The sequence below is a fragment of the Pan troglodytes genome, chromosome 15 (genome assembly GCF_028858775.2).
Source record: "Pan troglodytes isolate AG18354 chromosome 15, NHGRI_mPanTro3-v2.0_pri, whole genome shotgun sequence".
In the NCBI taxonomy this organism is placed as follows: domain Eukaryota; kingdom Metazoa; phylum Chordata; class Mammalia; order Primates; family Hominidae; genus Pan; species Pan troglodytes.
The window spans coordinates 67,415,442-67,443,006 of NC_072413.2; the positions used below are offsets into that span (position 1 = coordinate 67,415,442).

Here is a 27,565-nt window from a genome sequence, read left to right on the forward strand (position 1 = left end):
GCTACCCGGGAGGCTGAGGCAAGATAATCGCTGGAACTTGGGAGGCGAAGGCTGCAGTGAGCCGAGACCACGCCACTGCCTCAAGCCTGAGCGACAGAGCAAGACTCTGTCTCAAAAAAACAACAAAAAAAAATTCATTTCTTTGTTTTACTTGGCATTACTCATGCAATTGATCATTTTTCATCTTCACTGTCTATTGTAGATGTTGGTCTCACAAATGAGCAGCTCACAGTCTTGATTACAGATACTTCAGAAACTTTTTCCCATTAATTAATCAAAGTTTGCAATGATTTCTTTTGCTTTCTCCCCAGGAACGACTGAAGCTGGTGACTGTTTTGGGTGCTGGCCTTCTCTGTGGAACTGCTCTGGCGGTCATCGTGCCTGAAGGAGTACATGCCCTTTATGAAGATATTCTTGAGGGTGAGAAAGGGAAGAGCATTATTTGAGATATGTTATTGACTTGGAGGGTTAGCAGGATGAAGCTTAGTGGTATGTTTTCTGAGCACAGTTCATGTTTACCATAGAGTTCTACCCTGAGAAGATTTGTTGAGAGATATCTTGATATCTTTGATATTGACACATCCTTAGCAGTTTGTCAACTGAATGTCCCAATTCATGAATACCACTTAATGTTTATTTGCCACAGTGCATGAATGAGTCATTTTAAGTTATGACAGTTCTTTTTTAATGCTTACTCAAACACTTCCCAAATCCCACATGATAGTGGCTGCATTTTTTGTTTAATTTAAAAATATATAGATATAAATATTTAAATTTAAGGACCCTTTACAGTAAACTTTATAGATAATTGATGAGGATCCATGCAGTAAAGGATAACTGAAAAAATTAAAGAGGCCTTTCCTGACCCTATTAGCAACAAGCAGAGGGAACAGTATAGCTGTGTGAGAGTAAATGCTTGGTGGTCAGCTTGGCTTACTCACCAGCAAAGTAATTTGGTCCTTCACACAGCTGAAAAGCATACTTGATTCACATTTGTGACTTAGCAAAATCCGATTACTACATGTCATGAAACTTCACAGTTACCTGTGAAGGATTGACACCACAGCTGTTAAATACATGAGCTGAATCCTCAAGTACCAAGTCTACCAGATGTTAAGAATAGTATAAAGAGGTAGGCACTTCCAAATTTCTTACTAGATACAATATAATAAATACTTTTTCAGATCTTGGTAGAGGAAAAGAACTGTGTCCTTTATCCAGAATGGTGATGCTCTTAGGCCTGGAGTTTGATAGACAAAGAGTTTTGGCAGATATAAATGAGGATTGCAGAAGTGTTGCAAGATAGGACAGGGGCTGAGGAGTGGTCAGCTGCATTGGGGAACAGTAATAAATCAGGAGCCTTAAAGCAGTGGTCTCTACTTTTTTTATGGTCACACATCCTACAGAGGGAGGGAGGAATGATTTACATGCACTATTGCACTGATTTAATGTGTACATTATAAAATACACTCCTAAAATAGGAATATTTTTGAGGCCTGAGATTTAAATATACATAGAACAGTATTTTCTTTCATATTCTAGTGGGTCATCTTGAATTTTTCTGGGATGTGATTCCACTATAGAAATCACTATCCTAACATTTGTCCTTTTATGGGTGGCAGTTGTTTTCTAAAGTTGTCTGATAATGAAAATTCCTTGAGGAAGAGGTACATTTTAAAAGTATGATTTCCTGACCTCCAGGAAGGATCCCGGGAATATCTATTTTTAACAAGTTGTCTGCAATTCTTATGAAACAAGTTTCAGAAACACTGGAGTAGAGGAAAGAAGTGCTTCAAGTATAGTTTCTTTGTGTTATTTTTAATATCAATTTGAGATATAATTTACATACCATGTTTCAGGTATAGTTGGGGGTTTTGGGTTTTTTTTTTATTTGTTTGTTTTGAGACATGGTCTCACTCTGTCGCCCAGGCTATAGTCCAGTTTTGCCATCACAGCTGAAATCTCTTGGGTTTAAGCAATCCTCCCACCTCAGCCTCCTGAGTAGCTGGGACTATAGTATAGATGCACACTGCTATGCCTGACTAATGTTTAATTTTTTTTTGTAGAGATAGAGTCTCCTTCTGTTGCCTAGGCTGGTTGCCAATTCCGGGACTCAAGCGATCCTCCCAAGTTGGCCTCCCAAAGTGCTGGGATTACAGGTGTGAGACACCTCACCCAGCCCAGGTGTAGTTTAAGACTAAAATTATCTACCGTGTGTTAGGTTGTGTGTAGAGAAAAACTCTCTCTAACCGTGTTTTTCCTGTGCTCTCACACCACAACAATCATAAACACAGAAGAAAAACTTCTGTAACCAGATGCGTGGCGATATCTCCCCACTACCAAGCAGCGGACACCAGCCAGGTGTCCTCCAATTTAATTCTGACGCTGTCTACCTGGAGGCAGTATCAGATCCCACAGATCTAGGGCTCAGTCCCCAAGACTGCTCCCTCCTTCACCCATCACCAATCGCAAGCCTGGGCCTCTGGAACTTCTGACCAACTGGCTTCAAGTTGGGGTTCCCACAACCCCCTCTTTGGGTTCAGTCAATTTGCAAGAGTGGGTCACAGAACTCAGAGAAACACTTACATTTACCAGTTTACTAAGAATGATATTTTAAAGGATACAGATAAACAGCCAAACAGCCAGATGAAGAAATACAAAGACTAAGGTATGGAAGGGTCCTGGGTCCTGGAGCTTCTGACCCTGTGGAGTTGGGGTGCGCCACCCTCCTGGCACATGGATGAATTCTTCACCTTTCTGTCAGCCTTCATATATGTTCAGCTAGCCAGAAGTTCCCTGAACCCTGTCCTCTTGGGTTTTTATGGAAGTTTCAAGATGTTAGCATTCCTCCCCCAAGGGTTTAGGATCGTACCCTCTCATGGGAGCTTAAGACCCCAAGTCCTGCCTTGGGGCAGGTGAAAAGAGGGCAGGAGAAGGTCAGAAGCCTGCTGTTGAGGCCTAACACACCCAACAGTATAACAAAAGACTGCAACAAAGGCTATGTAAGTTATGAACCAGGAACTGTGGACAAAAACCAATATATACACATAACGTTTGTGTGTGTGTGTATATGTATGTAAGTGTATAGTGTATATACTATGTATATATGTGTTTAGATATATACACATATGTACACACACACACACACACACACACACATACATAAAATAACACCACAGGTTGCATTCCCTTATTTTCAGTTTTCCTGATTTTTGACCCAAAATAATTTTTTTTTTTTTTTCAGACAGGGACTCACTCTGTCTCCCACGCTGGAGTGCAGTGGTGTGATCACTGCAGCCTTGACTTCCCCAGGTTCAGGTGACCCTCCTACCTCAGCCTCCCAAGTAGCTGGGACTACAGGCTCATGACACCACACCCAGCTAATTTTCAGATTTTTTTATGGAGACAGGATTTCACCATGTTGCCCAGGCTGGTCTCGAACTCCTGGGCTCAAGTGATCCACCCACCTCAGCCTTCCAAAGTGCTGGGATTACAGGTGTGAGCCACTGTACCCAGCCAGAGTAATTTTGTGGTGTCATTTGAAAACAGATTACAAAGTGCTTTATAAGTCTCTTCTGAAAATAAGCATTCTGGTCTCTTTAACCTTTCATCATAGATTAGTTTCCAGCCCTAAGTCATTTAAATTTTTTAAAAAATATTTTCATTTATATATTTATCATTCACACTTTTGGTGTACACGTCTACAAGTTTTGACAAATGCATAGAGAGTGATGTTATCACCACTACAATCAAAATACAGAATAGTTTTGTCACCCTAAAAAGTATGCTTGTGCTGTCCATTTGTAATGTTTTCTCCACTCTCAACCCCTGGCAACCACTGATCTCTGTCTATATAGTTTTGCCTTTTCAGAATGTCATAAATGGAATCATGTAACCTTTGGGTCTGGCTTCTTACTTAGCATAATGCATTTGAGTTGAGGGTCAGTATATGAAGGGAAAATGTGTATTATGGAAAAACTATGCATGGATTTCAAAAAACTTTTTTGCACTAAAATGAACTTGCGCTAACTTGTTATAACATGTCTGAACAGGATCTACTTAGAGGCACTAAGAAGGTTAAGACAGCAGTTTGAAAAGAGCCCATATTGGAGCAACATGAATTCTGCTAAGATAGAAACAAGAATAAACATCAAATTTATGGGGAAGGTTGGGTGTAAGAATGATAAAATCATTGATGGTTTACAAAAAGTTTATGGGGGCTGGGCACGGTGGCTCACGCCTGTAATCCCAGCACTTTGGGAGTCAAGGCGGGTGGATCACAAGGTCAAGAGATCGAGACCATCCTGGCCAATATGGTGAAACCCCATCTCTACTAAAAATACAAAAATTAGCTAGGCGTGCTGGCGCATGTCTGTAATCCCAGCTACTGGGAGGCTGAGGTAGGAGAATCGCTTGAACCTGGGAGGCGGAGGTTGCAGTGAGCCGAGATTGTGCCATGCACCCCATCCTGGCGACAGAGCAAGACTCTGTCTCAAAAAAAAAAAAAAAAAAAAGTTTATGGGGACAGTGCCCCAAAGAATTCAGCAGTTTACAAATGGCTAACTTGTTTTAAGAAGGGACAAGATGATGTTGAAAATGAAGCCTGCAGCAGCAGACCATCCACACCTATTTTCAAAGAAAAAATTAATTTTGTTCTTGCCCTAACTAAAGAAGACCAACAATTAACAACACAAAAAATAGCCAACCCCATAGCCCTCTAAATTGGTTCAGCTTACACGATTCTGACTGAAAATTTTACACTGAACAAACTTTCCACTCAATAGATGCCAAAACGGTTGTGCCCAGATCAGCTGCAGACAAGAGCAGAGCTTTGAATGGAAATGGGACCCAAGTGGGATCAAGATCCTGGAGGTTTTTTTCAAAGAATTGTAACAGAAGATGAAACATGGCTTTACCAGTACGACCCTGAAGGCAAACCACATTCAAAGCAATGGCTACTGAGAAGTGGAAGTGGTCAGTCAAAGCAGAAGTGGGTCGGTTAAGAGCAAAGGTCACTGGCAACAGTATTTGGGGATGTGCAAGACATTTTACTTGTTGATTTTCTAGAGTGCCAATGAACCATAACATCTGCGTATTGTGAGATGCGTATTATGGTTTTTAAAAAGTTACCCAAAGTGTTAGCAGAAGAATGCCCAGAAATGCTTGATCAGAGTCCTCCACCACGACAGTGTTCCTGCTCATTGCTCTCATCAGACAAGGGCAATTTTGCGAGGTTTTCAATAGGAAAGTTTTGGGCATCAGCTTTATAGTCCTGATTTGGCTCCTTCCAACTTCTTTTTGTTTCCTAATCTTAAAATCTATAAAGGGTACCCATTTTTCTTCAGTTAATAATGTAAAAAAGACTGCATTGACATGGTTAAATTTCCAGGACCCTCAGTTATTTAGGGGTGAACTAAATAGCTGGTATCATCATTTACAAAAGTGTCTCACACTTGATAGAGCTTATGTTCAGTAATAATGTTTATATTTTTAAATTTTTTTAATCTTTTAGTTCCATTTTTCCACAAGCTTTTTGAAGTCCCCTTATATTCTGTGTATCAATAGTTTGTACCTTTTTTTTTCTGAGTAGTATTTCATTGTTTGCATGAACCATGTTTGGCTATTCCTTCACCAGTTGGAAGATGTATATATGGGTGGTTCCTGGTTTGGGTGACTATGAATAAAGTCACTATTAATGTACTGGTTTTTGTATGAACATGAGTTTTTATTTTTCTTGCATACTTACAAGTGCCAGCCTGGGCAACATAGTGAAACCCTGTCCTTACAAAAAATTAGCCACGCATGGTGCCTCACACCTGTAGTCCCAGTTACTCGGGAGACTGAAGTGGGGGGATTGCTTGAGCCTGGGAGGCAGAGGTTGTAGTGAGCTGAGATTGTGCCACTGCACTCCAGCCTTGGCATCAGAGCAAGACAAAAGAATACTTGCAAGTAGGATTGCTGGGTCACATGACAAATATATGTTTAATTTCATAAAGAAACTGACAAACTCTTCCTAAAGTGGCTGTAATATTTTGCATTCTCATCAATAATAGATGACAGTTCCAGTTCTCCCCTTCCTTGTCAACACTTAGTGTTGTCTGTTTTGTTTTAGTTTTTTATTTTAGCCATTCTAATAGCAGCATAGTGATATCTCAGTGTGGTTTTAATTTGCATTTCCCTGTGATGATGCTGAACATCTTTTCATATGCTTAATTGCCATTGTTATAGCTTCTGTGGTGATAGCAAACATTTTGTTCATTTTAAAAATTGAGTTTCCTTATTACTGAGTTTCGAGAGTCCTTTATATATTCTAGATACAAGTCCTTTATCAGATACATGTTCTGCAAACATTGTCTCCTAGTTCATGGCTTATCTTTTCATTCTCTTAACAGTATCTTTTAGAGAGCAGTTTTTAATTCTGATGAAGTCCAATTTATCAGTTACTTCTTTTGAGATTTTGCTTTTGGTGTCATATCTAAAACCCCTTGCTGAGCCCGAATTCACAAAGTTATTCTCTTTTGTTTTCTTCTAGAACTTTTATGATTTTCAGTTCTACATTTAATCCTATGATCTATTTTGATATAATTTTGAATGCAGGTGAAAGTTCATTTTTTGGCATATGGGTGGATATTCAGTAGTTCTAACACTATTTGTTGAAAAAAAATCCCTTCTCTATTGAATTATCTTTGCACTTTTGTCAAAAATCAATTAACTGTGTTTGTGTTGGTCTATTTCTGGATTCTCTGTTCTGTTTTATTGATCTGTATGTTTACCTTTTACCAGCACTACGTTGTCTTGATGTAGCTTTATAGCAAATCTTGAAATCAAGTAGTGGAGTCCTTCTTTGTTCTTATTTTTCTTTCTTTTTTTTTTTTTTTTTTTCTTGAGACAGGGTCTCACTCTGTCACCCAGGCTGGAGTGTGCAGTGGCATGATCATAGCTCACTGTGACCTTGAACTCCTGTGCTCAAACAATCCTCCCACTTCAGCCTCTCCAGCAGCTAGGACTACAGGTGCATGCCACCATGTCTGGCTAATTATTTAAACTGTTTATATAGAGACAGCCTCACTCTGTTGCCCAGGCTGGTCTTGAACTCCTGGGCTCAAGTGACCCTCCTACCTTGGCTGGGGTTATAGGTGTGAGCCACCCCAGCCAGCCCACTTTGTTCTTATTTTTGAAAATTGTTTTGGCTTTCCATAAACTTCTTTGCCTTTCCATAAACATTTTAAAATCAGCTTGTCAAATATCTATGGAATAAATCATGCTGGGATTCTAACCGAGATTAAGTTTAATCTATAAATTTGGGGGAGAATAGACATCTTAAGAATATTGTATTTTCCAATCCATGAGCCCAGTGTATCTCTCCATTTATTTAGATCTTCTTTGATTTATTTCATCAGTGTTGTAATTTTAGCATACAGATCTGCAGACAGTTTATTGATTTATGCCTAAATATTTCATGTTTTTAGTAATTGTAAATAATACTTTTATAATGTTTTCAATTTCTAGTATTCTAGTATATAAAAAGTTCTAATATAAGAAATTTCATTACGTATAGGCACTTTTTTGTAGATTCCTTGGGATTTGCTACATAAATAATCGTGTCGTCTGTGAATAGGGACAGCTTAACCTTTTCCTTTCCTATCTGCCTTTTTTTTTTTTTTTACCTTCCTTATTGCATTGACTAGACTATCCATTATGAGATTGATTAGGGATGAAAATGAACATTCTTGCCTTACTTTCATTCAGTCTTTCACCATTAAATATGAGGTTAGATATAGGTTTTTTATGGATTCCCTGTTTCTCTTTTTTTTTTTTTCAACTTTTATTTTAGATTCAGGGGGTACATGTACAGGTTTGTTACCTGGGTCTATTTCATGATGCTGAGGTTTGGGGTACAAATGATCCCATCACCCAGGCACTGAGCATACCAATAGTTTTTCACCTTTTACTGTCTTCCTTTCTTCCCCTTCTAGTAGTCCCCAGTTTCTATTATTGCCATCTTTATGTCTATGAGTACCTGATGTTTAGTTCCCACTTGTAAGTGAGAACATGTGGTATTTGGTTTTCTGTTCCTGCATTAATTTACTTAGGATAATAGCGTCCAGCTTCATCCTCCTTGCTGCAAAGGACATGATTTCATTCTTTATATGGCTGAATGGTATTCCGTGGCGTATATGTACCACATTTTCTTTATCCAGTCCACCGTTGATGGGCAACTAGGTTGATTCCATGTCCTTGCTATCGAGAATAGTGCTGTGATGAACATAAGAGTGCGTGGTGTCTTTTTGGTACAGTGATTTGTTTTCTTTTGGATAGATATGCAGTAACGAGATTGCAGGGTTGAATGTTAGCTCTGTTTTAAATTCTTCGAGAAATCTCCAAAACTGCTTTCCACAGTGACTGAACTAATTTACATTCCCATCAACAGTGTATAAGTGTTCCCTTTTCTCCCTAGCCTTGCCAGCATGTTGTTTTTTGACTTTTTAATAATATCCATTCTGATTGGTGTAAGATGATATCTTATTTTGGTTTTGATTTGCATTTCTCTGCCGATTAGTGATTTGGAGTGGTTTTTCATGTTTGTTGGCAGCTTATATGTCTTTTTGAGAAGGGTCTGTTTATGTCTTTTGCCCATTTTTTAATGTGGTTGTCTTTTACTTGTTCCGTTTTTTAAGTTCCTTATAGATTGTGGATACTAAACCTTTGTCAGATGTGTAGTTTGTGAATAATTTCTCCTATTCTGTAGGTTGTCTGTTTATTCTCTTGATAGTTTACTGTGTAGAGGCTGTTTAGTTTTATTAGGTCCTACTTGTCGGTTTTTGTTTTTGTTGCAATTGCTTTTGAGGACTTAGTCATAAATTCTTTCCCAAGGCTGATGTCCAGAGTGGTTTCCTAGGTTTTCTTCTAGGATTCTTATAGTTTGAGGTCTTACATTTAAATCTTTAATCCACCTTGAGTTAGTTTTTGTATTTGGTAAAAGGTAGGGGTCCAGTTTCATTCCCCTGGATATGGTTAGCCAACTATCCCAGCACCATTTATTGACTAGGGAGTCCTCCATGGTCACTTTGTTGAAGATCAGATGGCTGTCAGTATATGGCTTTATTTCTGGGTTCTCTGTTCTGTTCCATTGGTATATGTGTCTGTTTTTCTACCAGGACCACACTGTTTTGGTTACTATAGTCTTATAGTGTAGTTTGAAATCAGGTAATGTGTTGCCTCTGGCTTTGTCCTTTTTGCTTAGGATTGCTTTGGCTATTTGGTCTGTTTTCTGGTTCCGTATGAATTTTAGAATAGTTTTTTTTAGTTCTGTAAAAAATGATGTTGATAGTTTGATATAACATTGAATCTGTAGATTGCTTTGGGCAGTATGGCCATTTTAATGATATAAGGAAGTTCCATTCTGTTCCTAGTGTGCTGAGAGTGTTTATCTTGAATGGTTGTTGAATTTCATCAGATGCTTTTTTCAGTCTGTTAATGGAGTGAATTGCAGTGATTGATTTTCAAATGTTGAACGAGACTTGCATATACCCACCTCCTAGTTATTATATATAATTCTTTTTATATGCTGCTGGATTCAATTTACTAATATTTTATTAAGGATTTTTGTGTTTCTGTTCATGAAGAATACTGGCCTGTGGTTTTCCTTTCTAACAACATCTATGTATGGTTTTATCAGGGTAATGCTGGCCTCTTAGATTTGGGAAGTATTCCCTTCTCTTTTATATCCTAGAAGAGAATATATAAAATCAATAATATTTCTTCCATAAATATTTGTTAGAATTTATTGGTGAATTTGCAATCTTGGCCTGGCATTTTCTATGATGGAAGGTTATTAACTATGAATTCAGTTTTTTAAATAGATAGATATAGGACTGTTCAAGTTACCTATTTCTTCTTGAGTATGCTTTGGAAGTTGTGTCTTTCAAGTAATTGATTTATTTCCTCCTACTTTTTAAAGTTTCTTTAGGTGAAGCTCATTGATTTGAGGTTTGTCTTCTCTTCTCTTGTCTTCTCTTCTCTTTGCTTTTCTTTCTTTTCTTCTTTCTTTGAGGCAGGGTCTCACTTTGTCGCCCAGGCTGGGTACAGTGGCACAGTCTCAGCTCACTGCAACCTCCACCTCCCAGGTTCAAGTGATTCCAATGCCTCAGCCTCCCAAGTAGCTGAAACTACAGGCATGTGCCACCAGGCCTAGCTAATTTTTGTATTTTTAGTAGAGATGGGGTTTCACCATGTTGGCCAGGCTGGTCTCCAGTGGCATGATCTTGGCACACTGCAACCTCCATCTTCCGGGTTCAAGCAATTCTCCTGTCTGAGCCTCCTAAGTAGCTGGGATTACAGGCGCCCACCACCGCGTCCTGCTAATTTTTGTATTTTTAGTGGAGACAGGGTTTCACCATATTGGTCAGGCTGGTCTTGAACTCCTGACCTCAGGTGATCCACCTGCCTCGGCCTCCCAGAGTACTGGGATTACAGGCGTGAGCCACCACACCTGGCCTATTCTTTTCTAAGAATTTAGGCTAGGCATGGTGGCTCACGCCTGTAATCCCAGTACTTTGGGAAGCTAAGGCAGCTGGATAACTTCAGACCAGGAGTTTGAGATTAACCTGAGCTACATATGAAGACCCTGTATTTACAAAAAAATTTGAAAAATTAGGTGGGCGCAGTGACTACAGAAAAATTAGGTGGGCACAGTGACACACACACCAGGAGGTTGAGGCTGCAGTGAGCCATGATTATGCCACTGCACTCTAGGCTGGGTGAAAGAACAAGACCCTCCCTGAAAAAAGAAAAAAGAATTTAATGCTATAAATTTCTTTCTAAGCACTGCTTTATTTGCATCTCAAAATTTTAGTGTGCTATATTTTTATCTTTATTTAGTTCAAAATATTTTCTAATTTTTCATGCAACTTCCTCTTTTACCCGTGTGTTACTTAGAATTGTGTGATTTAATTTGCACATTTTTGAGTGGTGGTTTTTAAAATTTGGTTGGTTGCTTGGTTTTGCCCCCGATTCTTTCTGTTACTGATTTCTAGTTTAACTTTATTATGGTAAGAAAATATACTTAGTATGATTTGAAAACTTACAGATTTGTAAATGCTTTTTTAATGGTCCAGAATATGGTTTATCTTGTGGAACGTTCCATGCACACTTGAAAAGAATGTACATTCTCTTGTTCTGTAAATTTCAAGTCAAGTTGTTTGGTCTTCTATATCTTTGCTGATTTTCTGCTTCTGTCTATTACTAAGACAGGAGTATTGAAGTCTTCAAATATGATTGTGGATTTATCTGTTTCTCTTCATTTCTGTTAGCTTTTGCTTTATGTATGTTGAAGCTCTTTGGTTAGGTACCTACATGTTTAGGAGTGCTATGCCATGGTGAATTGACCTTTTTAATCATTGTGCAATATCCCTCTTTACTCCTGGTAATATTTCTTGTTCTCAAGTCTACTTCATGTAATTTTAATATAACCATTCAGTTTTCTCTTGATCAGTGTTTCCATGGTTATATCTTTCCCTTCTATCCTTTTATTTTTAGCCAGTGCCATTCATTTAAAGTGGACTTCTTACAGATGGCGTATAGTTGTATCATTTTTTTAAAACTCTAGTTTGACAACCTCTGTCTTCTAATTGATGTGTTTAGACGAGAGATTAGCAAACTTTTTCTGTAAAGCATCAGATAGTAAATATTTTAGACTTTGTGAGCCATGTGATCTTAATTTGTACTTCTTACCTCAGCCATTGTAGCCAGATTCCCTGATTCTTTCCTCTGTCCTTTCCAGTCTACTATTTTCTTTCTTTTTTTTTTTTTTTTTTTTTGAGACAGGGTCTTGCTCTTTTGCCCAGGCTGGAGTGCAGTGGTGTGATCTGGGTTCGCTGCAACCTCTGCCTCCCGGGTTCAAGCGATTCTCCTGCTTCAGCCTCACAAGTAGCTGAGATTACAGGGGTGTGCCACCACGCCTGGCTTATTTTTGCATTTTTAGTAGAGACAGGATTTCACCATGTTGCCCAGGCTGGTCTGGAACTCCTGACCTCAGGTGATCCACCTGCCTTGGCCTCCAAAAGTGCTGGGATTATAGGCGTGAGCCACTGTGCCCAGCCATTTCCAGTCTATTATTGATCTCATCCAGTTAATTTACTACTTTAGATATTATATTTTTCAGTTCTAAAATTTCCAGTTGGTTTCTTTTTATAAGTGTCTGTTTCTCTGCTGAGGATGTTCATTTATTTGAGGAATTTTTACCTTTCGGCCAGGCGCAGTGGCTCACGCCTGTAATCCCAGCACTTTGGGAAGCCCAGGTGGGGGAGGATCACTTGAGTATAGGAGTTCCAGACCAGCCTGGGCAACATAGCAAGACCCTGTCTCTATTTTTTAAAAATTATTTTTCCAAAAGTATGTTATTTTTAGCTTAGAGAACATAGTTAGAGTAGCTGCTTTAAATAAGTCTTTGAATGTTCCAGTATCTGAGTGATCTGTGGGTTGGGTTGATTGTCTTTTCCCTCGGTAATTGGTCAAAATTTCCTGTTTCTTTGTATGTCAAATAACTTTTGGTTGTATGCTGGACATTTTGAATACGATAACTTGAGAATCTGAGTCCCGTCAAAATCTCTGGAGAATGTTTATTTCTTTTGTTTTAGCAGGAAGTTAACCTATTTAGATTCAGCCTAAAAGTTCTGTTTTGTTTTTGTTTTTTGTTTTTCGGATGATGGTTCTCATTTTAGCTGAGTTTTCAAAGCCTTTACAATGCTGCTTTGGCTATGTCCTGTGTATACTGAGTTCAGGGGTGAGCCTGGGACTTGTGCCGTTTATACATAGGATTAAAGAACCCCTCCCTCAGCTCTTTCCTCTCCAGTGTTCCTTCCACATTGTTTTGCAAACAGACCCCATTTTCCTGGTCCTCTGTCAAGAAAGAAAAGGTTTCTCTATAGAGCTGTGGCTGCATGCAACACTACATGTGTTGCCACCACATAGTTCCATGTGACTTGGGCTTCTATCAAAGGAAAGTAACAGCAGAAAAGGCAGAACAGCATAACCAGGTTTCCCCCATACACTTCAGACCACTGGGATCCCTTGCTGGCTCCGCCTCCCGGGTTCATGCCATTCTCCTGCCTCAGCCTCCCGAGTAGCTGGGACTACAGGTGCCTGCCACCACACCCGGCTAATTTTTTGTATTTTTAGTAGAGATGGGGTTTTACCATGTTAGCCAGGATGGTCTTGATCTTCTGACCTCATGATCCGCCTGCCTCGGCCTCCCAAAGTGCTGGGATTACAAGCGTGAGCCACCGCGCCCGGCCTGGGATCCCTTTTTCTATTTGCTCTGGCCAGAAAGATGGGGTTTTAACTGCCTTTGTTGCCACCATGCAGTTCTGCAACTGGGGCTGCCTTAAAGGCAGGACCAGGAAAGAAAAAAGAGGAGGTAAAGAAAAAAAGGGGAGACTTTCCTGTACTTCACTACCTCTTAGCAACCTCTTTTCCTGGTCCTTTGGCCGGAAAGACAGGGTTTTTCTAGAAGTTTTTGCTGCCTTGCCTTCACTTGCTGTTGTTTACTTTTTGTAGTCCTGAAGTAGTTGTTTTTTGGTGTGTTTTTTCCAGTTTTTGTTGTAATCAGTGGGTGATTGACGTCAAAATGCTCTTACTGTAACATGGCCAGCATCAGATGTCTCCAACATTCCTTTTAAAATGTAAAATGTTAATACCTCTGTTAAAGAAGTTTTTTTGTTTGTTTGTTTGTTTTTTTTGAGACGGAGTCTCACTCTGTCGCCCAGGCTGGAGTGCAGTGGCACCATCTCAGCTCATTGCACCCTCCACCTCCCGGGTTCAAGCAGTTCTCTGCCTCAGCCTCCCAAGTAACTGGGATTATAGGTGCCTGCCATCATGCCCAGCTAATTTTTGTATTTTTAATAGAGATGGGTTTCACCATCTTGGCCAGGCTGGTCTTGAACTCCTGACCTCGTGATCCACCTGCCTCAACCTCCCAAAGTGCTGGGAAGAGTAACTCAAAAAAATCTGTGAAGTAACTTAACCATGATATTACCTTTCAGCTAAGCTGTCTCCAGATTTTTTACATCTTTCTTCATACTGATGAGTTTAGACATATCATTGTAATTTTGTTTTTGCTGCTTTACTCTCTCTTTTCTTACCCTCTTCCCTTACCCTTTTTTTTTTTTGAGACAGAGTTTTGCTCTTGTCACCCAGGCTGGAGTGCAGTGACACCATCTCGGCTCACTGCAACCACCGCCTCCTGGGTTGAAGTGATTCTCCTGCCTCTGCCTCCCTAGTAGTTGGGATTACAGGCACCTGCCACTAGGCATAGCTAATTTTTGTATTTTAGCAGAGACGGGGTTTCACCATGTTGGCCAGGCTGGTTTTGAACAACTGACCTTAGGTGATCCACCTGCCTTGGCCGCCCAAAGTGCTGGGATTACAGCCATGAGCCACCGCGCCTGACCCCCCTCTTTCTTTATTGTAGACCAAAACAACTTTTCTTCGTACTTCAAGAAAGACGTTTGTATACATGTTACTACAGCCTATGGTTTCGTTCTTCCGTGGACCTTATAATTATGATAATACATTGTTTTCAGAACTCAGTATATCATGTTAACTAAGTGCTCTGATGCTTTAGTAAGCATTATTAAATACTAATTAATGTAAAAAGGAACCTCTTACTCTTCTGTAATTATAGCTCTAAAATCACTGGAATTAGATGATTATCAGCTTTCACGTTAAAAAAAAAACTGTCTATAGAAACAAGTTTTAAGAACTTCAAAGATTGTTGGGTAATGCAGCACTTTACTGTGCAGCCAAAATTTGAAAACATCTCAAAATTCTTTGGACTGTTAGAATTGGTATGTTTAGGAAGGTAGACTATTGGGTCAAAGATGAAAATATAAATGTGATATATTGTCAAAACTGCTATTGTCAGGCATGGCTCAATGTAGATTATCCCACTCATTTTTATCAGTTCTGTAGGAATGCCATGTATCAGATTCTTTATAAAGGTATCATTAACTGTGGCTTTTTCTGTCACTTTACTCTACATTAAATAAAATATAGGGGGCCCTAGCCAGAACAGTCAGGCAGACAAAAAAGATAGAAGGCATTCAGATTGGAAAGGAAGAAGTAAAGTTGTCTCTGTTTTCAGATGAGATGATCTTATGCATAGAAATACCTAAGGATTCCACACACAAAAAAATTAGAACTAATAAACAAATGCAGTTAAGTTGCAGGATACAAAATCAGCATACAAATATCAGTTGCATTTTTATACACTAACAATGAACTATTTGAAAAGGAAACTATGAAAACAATTTCATTCATAATAGCATCAGAGGGGGAGGGAAAGCATTAGGAGATATACCTAATGTAAATGAGGAGTTAATGGGTGCAGCACACCAACATGGCACATGTATACATATGTAACAAACCTACACGTTGCGCACATGTACCCTAGAACTTAAAGTATAATTTTTAAAAAAATAATAATAGCATCAGAAAATAAAATAAAATAAAATAAAATACTTGGGCATAAATTTAACCAAGGAGGTAAAAGATCTATATGCTGAAAACTATAAAACATTGATTTAAAAAATTGGAGAAAATATAAGTAAGGTATTCTGTGTTCATGAATTGGAAGAATTAATATTGTTAAAATATCCGTAGTACCCAAAGTGATCTACAGATTTAATGCAACCCCTATCATAATTCCAGTGGCATTTGCTATGGTTTGGATATTTGTCCCCTCCACATCTAGTGTTGAAACTTGATCCCAGTGTTGGAGGCGGGGCCTGGTGGGAGGTGTTTGGGTCATGAGGGTGGATCCCTCATGCACATATTGGTGCTATCCCCTTGCTGATGAGTGAGTTCTCCCTCTATAATTTAACAAGAGAACTGGTTGTTTAAAAGAGCATGGCACCCCTCCCCTCTCTCATCTTGTGAAATACTGACTCCTCTTCCCCTTCTGCAATGATTGGAAGCTTCCTGAGATCCTCAGATTCATGCTTCTTGGACAGCCTGCAGAACTGTAAGCCAAATAAACCTTAATAGAACGATCCTAAAATTCATATGTAACCACAAAAGGCCCTGAAGCCGGGGTAATTTATAAAGGTCAATTAAAGAGGTTTAGTTGACTCACAGTTCAGCATGGCTGGGGAGGCCTCAGGAAACTTACAATCGTGGCGGAAAGCGAAGGGGAAGCAAGGCACCTTCTTCACAAGGCCGCGGGAAGGAGAAGTGCTAAATGAAGAGGGGAAGGGCCCCTTAAAAACCATCAGATCTTGCAAGAACTCACCATGTAGTACACCTGTAAACCCAGCTACTCGGGAGGCTGAAGCATGAGAACCACTTGAACCCTGGAGGCACAGGGTTGCAGTGAGCCGATATCATGCCACTGCACTCCAACCTGGGTACAGAGTGAGACTCTGTCTCAAAAACATAAGAATAGTGTCAGGCACGGTGGCTCAAGCCTGTAATCCCAGCACTTTGGGAGGTCAAGGTGGGCGGATCACTTGAGCTCAGGAGTTTGAGACCAGCCTGGGCAACATGGCAAAACTCCATCTCCACAAAAACAATATAAAAATTAGCAGGACTTGGTAGCTCACATCTGTAGTCCAGCTTCTTGGGGGACTGAGGTAGGAGGATGACTTCAGTCCAGGAAATGGAGGTTACTGTGAGCTGAGATTGCACCACTGTAGTCTAGTCTGGGTGAAAGGGCCATACCTGTCTCAAAAAGAAAGAAAGAAAGAGAGAGAGAGAGAGAAAGAAACAGAAGAGTACACTGTAACTGTTGTAAGGTTGGATATTATTTTGTGAAACTGTTTTGTTTTGTTTTGTTTTGTTTTTTTGAGACAGAGTCTCCCTCTGTTGCCAGGCTGGAAGGCAGTGGCGTGATCTCGGCTCACTGCAACCTCCGACTCCCTGGTTCAAGCGATTCTCCTGCCTCAGCCTCCTGAGTAGCTGGGATTACAGGCACGCGCCACCGTGCCCAGCTAGTTTTTGTATTTTTAGTAGAGACGGGGATTCACCATGTTGGCCTTGATCTCCTGGCCTCGTGATCCGCCCGCCTTGGCCTCCCAAAGTACTACGATTACAGGCATGAGCCATTGCACCTGGCCTGTTTTGTTTTGTTTTTAAGAGACAGGATCTCTAGGCTGGACACAGTGGCTCATACTTGTAATCCACCACTTTGGGAGGTCGAGGTGGGAGGATCACCTGAGCCCCAGATTTCAAGACCAGCCTAGGCAACATAGGGAGACCCCATTTCTACAAAAAAATTTTCAAATTAGCTGGTTATGGTGGTACTTGCCTGTGGTTTCCCAGTTACTTGGGAGGCTGAGGTAGGAGGATTGCTTGAGCCCGGGAGGTCGAGGGTGCAGTGAGCCATAATTGCACCACTGCTGTACTCCAGCCTGGGTGAAGCATGAGACCTTGTCTCAATTTTTAAAGAAGGCTTAAACTGCTTAATCTGATTATAAATGATAAATGTCTAGTATGTTATTCTCTATTCATGAAATATAGCAAAGATAAGCATTTTGGCCTTTTGAAGCATTTGTGTTTTAAATGACAAATATGTTACTGTAAACTGGGATTATCAGCTGGCCAGGTATCATTTACTGCAGTTCAGAGTCTCCCAACCTCCATATTTCTAGAACTGAATTTAGACTGAAGGATGTGCCTCTTAAACTGCTCTGCCCTTTTGGTTTCTTGCTGGCAATTGTCTGCTGATATTTTATAAAGCTAAAAATTTTCTACTCAATTTGTTCCTTATTTGACATTTTTATCTCAGCCTAGGTATAAACTAGATGAATTTGATTGCAATTATTTTCATTGTTACTGCTCTTCATTTGCCTATTTTCATCAGAAAAAACAGTGTATTTTCTGGTGAGATTGGCATGAATTTCTCAGATAAAGGAATATTTGGGGATGGTGTCCCTTTGGGAATATGATTGCTTTCTTGCATGGTGATTTGCTTCCACTTCCCAGGTGTTGAGAATAATAGGCAGTCAGAAGGTCTGCATGCCAAAGGCAGAAGACATTTGGGAATTTTTTCATCATGAACTTTAAGTTGAAGGAGTTAATGATTGGCTGGATTACAATATAAAAAGTGGATGTCTTTACAGTAAAGTAAGTAGAGCTTGAAATACAAAGAATGGAAACTCCTACATGAAAATGTTTTTAGGGGAAAAACATATTTTCTCTTTATGGTTTATTCTGCTCTAGGAAAACACCACCAAGCGAGTGAAACACATAATGTGATTGCATCAGACAAAGCAGCAGAAAAATCAGTTGTCCATGAACATGAGCACAGCCACGACCACACACAGCTGCATGCCTATATTGGTGTTTCCCTCGTTCTGGGCTTCGTTTTCATGTTGCTGGTGGACCAGATTGGTAACTCCCATGTGCATTCTACTGACGGTGAGTGGCTCCAAGGCTTTCTGGGCAGTGCAATACATTTGCAGTTGAGAAAGTTACAAACGATCAAATATTTCAGTCTGTATCAGTGGCCATATTTAGTGCTAAAACTCTTGTCTTCCTTGGGTTCTAGTGAACATTTAACTAAGTGGGGAGAGCTAGTGAGTTGTGGCATGTGGCGCAAAGAAGTGTTTATTGGTTTATTACTTTGCTTGTCTTAAAGTTGTCACATTTGGTTGAGAGTCTAGGGCAGAAGTTCTTAACTTAGTTTTTTGGTGTGGAGCCCTTAGGCAGTCTAAAGACTGTGGACCTTTTATTGGAATATTGTTTTTAAATGTATAAAACATAGTACATAAGATCAAAGAGAAAACCACCTTTGTTGAAATACAGTTACTAAAACATCAGAACAAATTTGTGATATAGTAATGTATGTCTTTATCAGTGCATTAAATAATGAGATAATACATTTAAATCCTAAACAAGTTAGAGTTGAATTTTATTTTCTAGGACATTAGTATGCTAGCTATTACATAATAATATGCTTGGCTTAAGAACATTAAATTATGAGGTAGTCTGTAACAAGGCAACATGTATGTCAAGTTAAACATCTAGTTGATTTTGGGTTTTTGTTTTGATGGTTATTGGTGTAGAAAATCTTGATTTACAAAGGTATTTTCTTACAAATGTACCTAAACACATTTGTAGCTTGCTTTTTAAGGAATCATAAGCTTCTCTAAAGGACAACTAGAATTCCCCAAGACTTTTCAAATTTGACTCCAGTCATAGTAACTGTTTTGTTTTAAGATCAATGAATTTATCTTCGGCTAGGTCAACATTTTTCATACGATTTATATTAATAAAAAAGGATTCTGATACATGATACACTTCGATCCTGTGGTGATAGAAATAAATTTGAGAGTTATAAAACTTCTCCAGGGATTGATATGTAGACATATTTTTTCAGATATGTCAGCAGGGAATTTTGCAGATAGGAAATATTGGAAAGCAGCATAAATATCTTGGTCCCCAGTGGGAGAGCCTTGTGACTATCACTGTTTGGTGGCTGAGTGACTGTTAGATGCAGAGCTACTTGATAGTTGCCCAGCTCCATCACATGAGCATCTGCAGACAGGAAAGCTGTAATCATGCAGTATGGCAGCAGTTCTATAAGTCCTTAATTTAAAGTAGTGATGAGTGAAAGCGATAATTTAAAGATAATCTACAACCGTAAAATAACCTGATTAGTCTGATTTCTACTGGCAGTAAAGATAGTGCTGATATTACTTGTGGTTTATTGTCTGCATTCATAATTAAAGGAAATGAGGGGGCAGTCACCATGACTCACCTGTAATCCTAGCACTTTGGGAGGCCAAGATGGGCGGATCCTTTTGAGTTCAGGAGTTTGAGACCAGCCTGGGCAACATGGCAAAACCCCATCTCTACAAAAAATACAATAATTAGCTGAGCATAGTGGTGCGCACCTGTAGTCCCTGCTACTGGGGGACTGAGGCGGGAGGAACGCTTGAGCCCAGGAGGTTGAGGCTGCAGTGAGCTGAGATCACGCCACTGCACTCCAGCCTGGGTGACAAAGTGAGACCCTGTCTCAAAAATAATAATGATAATAAAAATAAAGGAAATGTGGCCAGGCGTGGTGGCTCATGCCTGTAATCCCAGCACTTTGAGAGGCTGAGGGGGAAGGTTCACTTGAGACCAGGAGTTCAAGATCAGCCTGGGAGACATGGTGAGACCCCATCTCTACGAAAAAAAAAATAAATTACCCAAGCATGATGAGGCATGCCTGTAGTCGCAGCTACTCAGGAGGCTTAGGTGGTAAGATCACTTGAGCCCAGAAGGTTGAGACTACATTGAGCCACGATCACACCACTGCACTCCAGTTCAGCCTGAGCAAGAGAACAAGATCCCATCTCAAAAAAAATAAAGACAAAGGAAATGCTAAATTTCAGAGGTTAGTAAAAATAAAAACGCATTTTTTTCAAGTTAAAGTCACAGACATCCCCTGAATTCTACCTGTACTCACCTCTATAGACCCCAGGCTAAGAATCTTTGGTCGACAGAAAAATCTGCAGAAAAGCAGACAAAAGACATGAACAGATAATCGCAATAAGATATTAAAATGGCCCTTAAACTTATGAAAAGATGTTCAATTTCACTTGAATACAAGTCAAAGCTATGCTGAGATACCGTTTCTTACCTGTCAGGCAAAAATTCAGAAGCTTAACAATACACCCGATTGGCAAAGCTGTGATAGAATAGGCACTCATATATTGGGGTGGCAATGCAAAATGGTACAATGCCCATGGAGAGGAATTTGGCAGTATCTTACAAAACTACATATATGTTTACCCTTTGAAATCCCACTTCTAGGGATTTACTCAAATACAGCTCCAATATGAAAATACATATGCACAAGATTATTCAATGCAGCATTATTTATCATTGGAAAATACTTAAATGTTCAGTCATGGAGATTGGCTGAATGAACTATGGTATGTACACATAATGGAGTACTATGTAGCTGTAGAAAAGAATAAAGATTCAGGCAGAGCACAGTGGCTCACCCCTTTAATCCCAGCATTTTGAGAGGCTGAGGTAGGATGATTACTTGAAACTGGAGTTCAAGGCTGCAGTGAGCTATGATCGCATAACTGCACTCCAGCCTGGGTGACAATGTGAAACCCTGTCGCTCTAAAAAAAATAATAATAAAAGAATAAAGATTCAGGTATCTGTGAACTGATAGGGAGAGATTTCCAGGAGGTATTGTTAAATGGAAAAAAAAAAGCAAAAAATGTAATGATCATCTAGCATATACTATGTTTTATGTAAGAAAGAAGGGGAAATAAGAAAAACATACAGTTGACCTTTGAACAATATGAGTTTGAACTGTGTGAGTCCATTTATACATGGATTTTCTTTCAATAAAAGTTACACTGAGTGTGGCTGCCTCTCCTGCCTCCCCTTCCACCTCCTTCACCTCTTCTACCTCTGCCACCCCTGAGACAGCAAGACCGACCCCTCCTCTTCCTCCTCATCCTCCTCAGCCTACTCAGTGTGAAGATGATGAGGATGAAAACCTTTATGATGATCCACTTCCACTTAATAGTAAATATATTTTCTCTTTCTTATGATTTTTAAATAACATTTTCTTTTACCTAGCTTACTTTTTTGTAAAAATACAGTATTAATACATATAACAAATAAAATACGTGTTAATCGACTTTGTTATCATTAAGACTTCTGATCAACAATAGGCTATTAGTGGTTAAGTTTTTGGGGAGTGAAAAGTTGTATGTGGATTTTTGACTGTGTAGGGGGTCAGCACTCCAACATCCACATTGTTCAGTGCAGTGGTCAAGTGTATCTACTTACCTTTACAAAAAAGAAACAGAAGAAGAACTGGCTAGAAAACAAAAGACATTTATTAACTGCATGGGGTGAGGTGGTGGAGTTGAGAGGGCAAAAGGGTTTTGGGAGCACATGATATTCCCCTGAGCATGCCTTTTTGGTATAATTCTGACTTTTGGAAACATGTTAATGTTCTACATATTCAAAAAATAGAATGAAACCAATATGGATGGGAGCGCTAACTGAAACAGATGAATTGTATTTCAAGTGAATAATACAATCACACTGAAGGGATTTAACAAAAACTAATTCAAGTAAATTATGAATGTAGTATTTGACTATATATGTTTAGTCTTGGGTAGAGTTGGGAGAAAACCATAAACAAATACTGAACTCGTTGTTGTTGTTGTTTGTAATGGAATGGGCAAAACAGTTCTGAAGCTGCTTTAGATGTTTTATAGGATTGAGTCAATGGGTCATGTTGATGTTGGTGGAGTCAGGGTTCTAAGTGTGGAAGAAGGAACACACAAGTATGGAGTGGAGGAAGGCAAGAAAGAACCCCTATAGGGACTTATTGTAATTGGAAGTATTGGACTCGGGATTTCTAAATGTATTTGGTTTTATATAAATATATATATATAAATATATATATTTATATATACATATATATATATGTCCTAGCTCTGTCTGAAGATGGGGCCTAGAAATAAAGACATCCCACTAGCATGAGCATGCCAGGGCCCTTCAGAGAAGACTCAGGGCTGATTCCAGGACAGAGGCAGGGTAAGTATAAGTGAGCTTGGAACATCTAGAACTGAAAAAAACAGAAGGAAGGAAGAAGATGGGAGCATGTCATAGGATATAGGAACCCTCTTAAAAGGGTTCCCACTGGCCACATGTGGGATAAGTTGAGCACCAACATAATTAAGAACAGTAATAAAGCATAAACCATTCAAAAAATGGGAATCTGGCTGGGCGCGGTGGCTCACACCTGTAATCCCAGCACTTTGGGAGGCCTAGGTGGGTGGATCACCTGAGGTCAGGAGTTCAAGACCAGCCTGGCCAACATGGTGAAACCCCATCTCTACTAAAAATACAAAAATTAGCCAGGTATGGTGGCACACGCCTGTAATCCCAGCTACTGGGGAAGCTGAGACAGGAGAATTGCTTGAACTCAGGAGGCAGAGGTTGCAGTGAGCCAAGATTGTGCCATTGCACTCCAGCCTGGGAGACAAGAACTAAACTCTGTCTCAAAAAAAAAAGAAAAAGAAAAAGAAAAAAAAATGGGAATCCATGAGCCCATCTGTGATATATATATATAGAGAGAGAGAGAGCGAGAGAGAGAGAGAGAGCACTTGCTTATAGTAGAATGCTCCAATTGTTAAATGTAGAAAGAGTGCTGGAGTTGGAAAAATACTCATTTTTGCAACCCTCCTTAAAGGTTGGCTCAGGCACGCATCATCAATGAATGTTAAATGTAGGGGGCAAATTTTTATTTCCTTATTGGCTTCAAGGGGAAAGAAGTAACTAAATGAAGAAATCAGATGATACCTTGATCGGATAGTCAAAATTAAGGTCACAAGCATTCTGCTTTTGATATGACCAAGTAAGCTCTCACTCAGATCAGCCTCCTTACAGGTAACTAAAAATGCTGGACGGAATTCAAAAAACCAGTGGAGAGCAACCCAAAGCAAGCAAATTCTGGAAGGGAGTCAACACTTAGAACAGGGTGCATTTCCTATTTTTACTGCTTTCAGTAGTCAGCCCCCCGTGGGACAGCTAAAACTCTGATAGAAAACTCAGTCTTTCTGGACTGAAGAACCAGAGGACAGAGTTCAGGAGTTTCAGTGGTTACAGCACTGAAAATAAGGGAGAATCCTAGAAAGAAGAGAAACTCAGCCCCAAATTCTGTATATGAACTGCCTCGGTCTCCAGCTGACCCTGAACCATGCTTGGCAGACTCCAGGTAGCTCAGCTGAAGATAATTATGAACTAAACTGGGCTGGATGCAGTGGCTCATGCCTGTAATCCCAGGACTTTGGGAGGCCAAGGTGGGTGGATGGCTTGAGCCCAGAAGTTTGAGACCAGCCTGGGCAACATGTCAAAACCTTTTTTCTACAAAAAAATACAAAAATTAGCTGGTCGTGGTGACCTGCGCTTGTACTCCCAGCTACTTAGGAGACTGAGGTGGGAGGGTAGCTTGAGACCAGGACAGGGAGGTTACAGTGAGCCAATATTGTGCCACTGTATTCTAGCCTGGGCAACAGAGGGAGGCCCTGTCCCCAAAAAAAAAAAAAAAAAAAAAGTGATGGGGCACAGTTGCTCAGGCTTGTAATCCCAGCACTTTGGGAGGCCGAGGCAGGTGGATCACAAGGCCAGGAGATCAAGACCATCCTGGCTAACACGGTGAAACCTCGTCTCTACTAAAAATACAAAAAAATTAGCCAGGCGTGGTGGCGGGCGTCTGTAGTCCCAGCTACTCGGGAGGCTGAGGCAGGAGAATGGCGTGAACATGGGAGGCAGAGCTTGCAGTGAGCCGAGGTCACGCCACTGCACTCCAGCCTGGGCAACAAAGCGAGACTCTGTCTCAAAAAAAAAAAAAAAAAAAAAGCACAAAAAAAAATTAAACTGAAAATTGAGCAGCAACCCAAAAGACATTTTGCAGTTTTAATCCAACCAAGCTACTTAAAGCAAAACAAACAAAAAAGTCACTCTTTGGAGGAATATAACAAAATCTGACTATCCATGAGATAATGTTGGCAATGTCCAGGATATAATTCAGAATTAACACCACCAGTGAGCAGCAGATGTACATCCTGCACCTCTAGATGTGATACCCGGAGAAGCATCATCACCATTATAACATTTCATCCAAGAACCCGTAGTCTAAGGACATACACACAAAAGTTTTTATTACTAAAAAAACAAGAAAGGAGGAGAATATATTATCCAAAAATGGCAATGTCATAAAAGTCAAAGCGAGAGGAAATGTTCCAGATTAAAGGAGACTAAAGAGTTACAAGTAAGTGAAATGTGTGATTCTAGACTGGATCCTTCCTGGAAAGGAAACATGCCCTGAAATAAGTACTTTATTGAGCAGTTGACAAAATTACAATATGCAAGAAAATTAGAAAAAGTGTCAGTGTTGATAACTGTACTGTGATGATGTAAGAAAATATCTTTTCTCTTAGAAAATACACATTGAAGCATCTGGGGATAAAGGGTTATTGATGTGTGCAACTTTTAAATGTTAGAGAAAAAGAATGTGTGTGTGTACAGAGAGCATGAGTATAAATGATGAAGCAAATGAGGCAAAATGTTAATCAATATATTGGTCCATCTGAGAAAAGGATGTATGAATTTTTTTTTAACTATTCTTGCAACTTTACTGAAGATTTAAAATTATTTCCAAATTAGAGTTTAAAAAAATTATGGGAGTAAGCTTAAAACAAAACAAAATAATTTTGGTCTAGAACGGTTTTTAATCTCCTTGTATTTACTATGTGTTAAATTTTTTTCCATAGAGTTATATTTTTTAATAAAATCTTATCTTGGAAAGTTGATGTAAGAATAAATGGTTTTATTGTGCCTTACTCCAAACAGCAAATGAGAAGCACTGTTGGGTGGTATTGGACTCTGGCTGTATCACACAGTTGGCCACACTGGGCTCCAAGACATTTTTCTTGTGATTCTTGTCAGTTTCAATTTAAAGTAGGCTGAGCATGGTGACTCACGCCTGTAATCCCAAGCGATTTGGGAGGCCAAGACGGGAAGATTGCTTCAGCCCAGGAGTTTGAGACCAGCCTGGGCAACAAAGCGAGACGCCGTCTCTACAAAAATCTTAAAAATTAGCTGGGCATGGTGGCATGTGCCTGTAATCCCAGTTACTTGGGAGGCTGAGATGGGAGGATTGCTTGAGCCCAGGAATTCGAGACTGCAGTAAGCTATGATTGTGCTACTGTACTTCAGCCTGAGTGACAGAGGAAGACCCTGTGTCTTAAAAAAAGAGAGAGAAAAAGAAACAAGGATGGTCGAATTTCACACTTGTGAACCTATAGTTCAGGGAGTTGTAAATTTCTCCTACCTGACCTTATTCATGGTCAGGACTGTTGTGAGTTCAAGAACAGAGAGTAGCTGCAGAAAGTAATGACCTTTTCTGTGTTCTCTGATCCTGGGAAGGGGCAAGTGGCTCTAGTTTCCCTCTGACATCCTGCTCTGTGTGTGTGTGTGTGTGTGTGTGTACACATGTGTGAGTGTTTGCTTATGCAAGAAAGGAAGGGAGCTGGGCACGGTGGCTCACACCTGTAATCCCAGCACTTTGGGAGGCCGAGGCGGGTGAATCATGAGGTCAGGGGTTCGAGACCAGCCTGGCCAACATAGTGAAACCCCGTCTCTACTAAAAATACAAAAAAATTAGCTGGGCGCAGTGGCGGGCACCTGTAATCCCAGCTACTTGGTAGGCTGAGGCAACAAGAATCGCTTGAACCTGGGAGACAGAGGTTTCAGTGAGCCAAGATCACGCCACTGCGCTCCAGCCCGGGTGACCATGCAAGATTCCATCTCAAAATAAAAAAAAAAGGAAGAAAGGAAGGAAGAGGACCGAGCTGGGGCAAAGCTAGCCTTCTCCCAGGGTATCTTTCTTCCGTACCATTCTACTTTCTCAGAATCCTTGATCTGCCAAAGAGAAATTTGGAAAATGATGAAATGGCCACTTCACTTCTATGTGTTTTGAAACGTGTATGTAAATGTAAACATGTTAAATATGTGAAATAAAATTTTTCCTCCTCAGTAAGTTGAAAGAAATTTCCATTTAACAAATGATTTTTTTTTAAAAACCTGATTCTAAAGATATATATGGTGATTGTCAGGCCAGTCACAATGGTGCACGCCTGTAATCCCAGCACTTTGGGAGGCCAAAGTGGGAAGATGGCTTGAGGTCAGGAGTTTGAGACCAGCCTGGACAACACAGCAAGACCCATCTCTACAAAAAAGTACTTTAAAAATTAGCCAGGCATAGTGGCACTTGCCTGTAATCACAGCTACTCAGGTGGCTGAGATGGGAGGGAGAATCATTTCAGTTCGAGGCTGCAGTGAGCTGTGATCGCACCACTTCACTCCAGCCTGGGCAACAAGCAAGACTCTGTCTCTAAAAAAATAAAAATAAAATGTGTGGGCGCAGTAGTAGCCAGTAATCCTATACAGAGAGTTAAATGTAGTTTGTGTTCCATTATTCTTCTTCCTGTTTTATCTCTGAAGTCATTGTTTTTGCTGGCTTTCGTGTGTGATGACCTGGTTTTACCTATTTTCTGCAGAGTTTTATGTATTATAAAATGTCAATAAAATGTATTTATTAAATTTATGCTAAACTGCAGTCTTTATAGGTTTATAAAAACTTTCTAATTTTAAAGCCTCTAATTGTTTAAGATCCTAAGTATAACTGGATGATAAGCCTTTGTATAAAAAAAGGCCAGAGCCAGCTTGCACACAGTGTAATTTGACTGTTCCTTCCAGTTCAGGATAGCATTGAGCTATTTGCTGGCTCAGAGTGATTAGGGTCTTTAGCTTCCCTTCTTTGCAGTGTTTTAATAGGAAAATATCATTTATTAATAAGAGGTAATATCTTACTTTATTTGTATACTTTTTCCATTGTAAACCCCTTCCTTTTGTATGCCGGACTCCTAAGAAGATTAAATCCCCTGTAACTTACTTGACTGATGTTCATCTGTCATTTTACCTGGCATTTTGATGTCCCCATCTTTTAACTTTATTTACTTGTATGTTTCCTACAAT

The 27,565-nt window shown here is 39.8% G+C and overlaps 1 protein-coding gene across 11 annotated transcripts in view; it reads left to right on the forward strand.

Moving 5' to 3' along the window:
- Positions 1–27,565, forward strand: part of SLC39A9 (solute carrier family 39 member 9) — a 67,252-nt gene that overhangs the window by 28,712 nt on the left and 10,975 nt on the right. For 4 of the 11 annotated variants that reach the window (XR_010150964.1, XR_010150963.1, XM_003952525.6 and 1 more), the window contains exons 2-4: positions 312–420; positions 17,980–18,120; positions 18,217–18,414. Coding sequence is in view for 6 of the 11 variants with exons in the window: in XM_003952525.6 (XP_003952574.1) it covers positions 18,366–18,414 (49 nt within the window). In the remaining 5 variants the exon portion in view is untranslated. The remainder of the gene's footprint in view (positions 1–311; positions 421–17,979; positions 18,121–18,216; positions 18,415–27,565) is intronic. The other 7 variants (XR_010150962.1, XR_002939303.3, XM_009428021.5 and 4 more) reach the window with 2 other exon arrangements.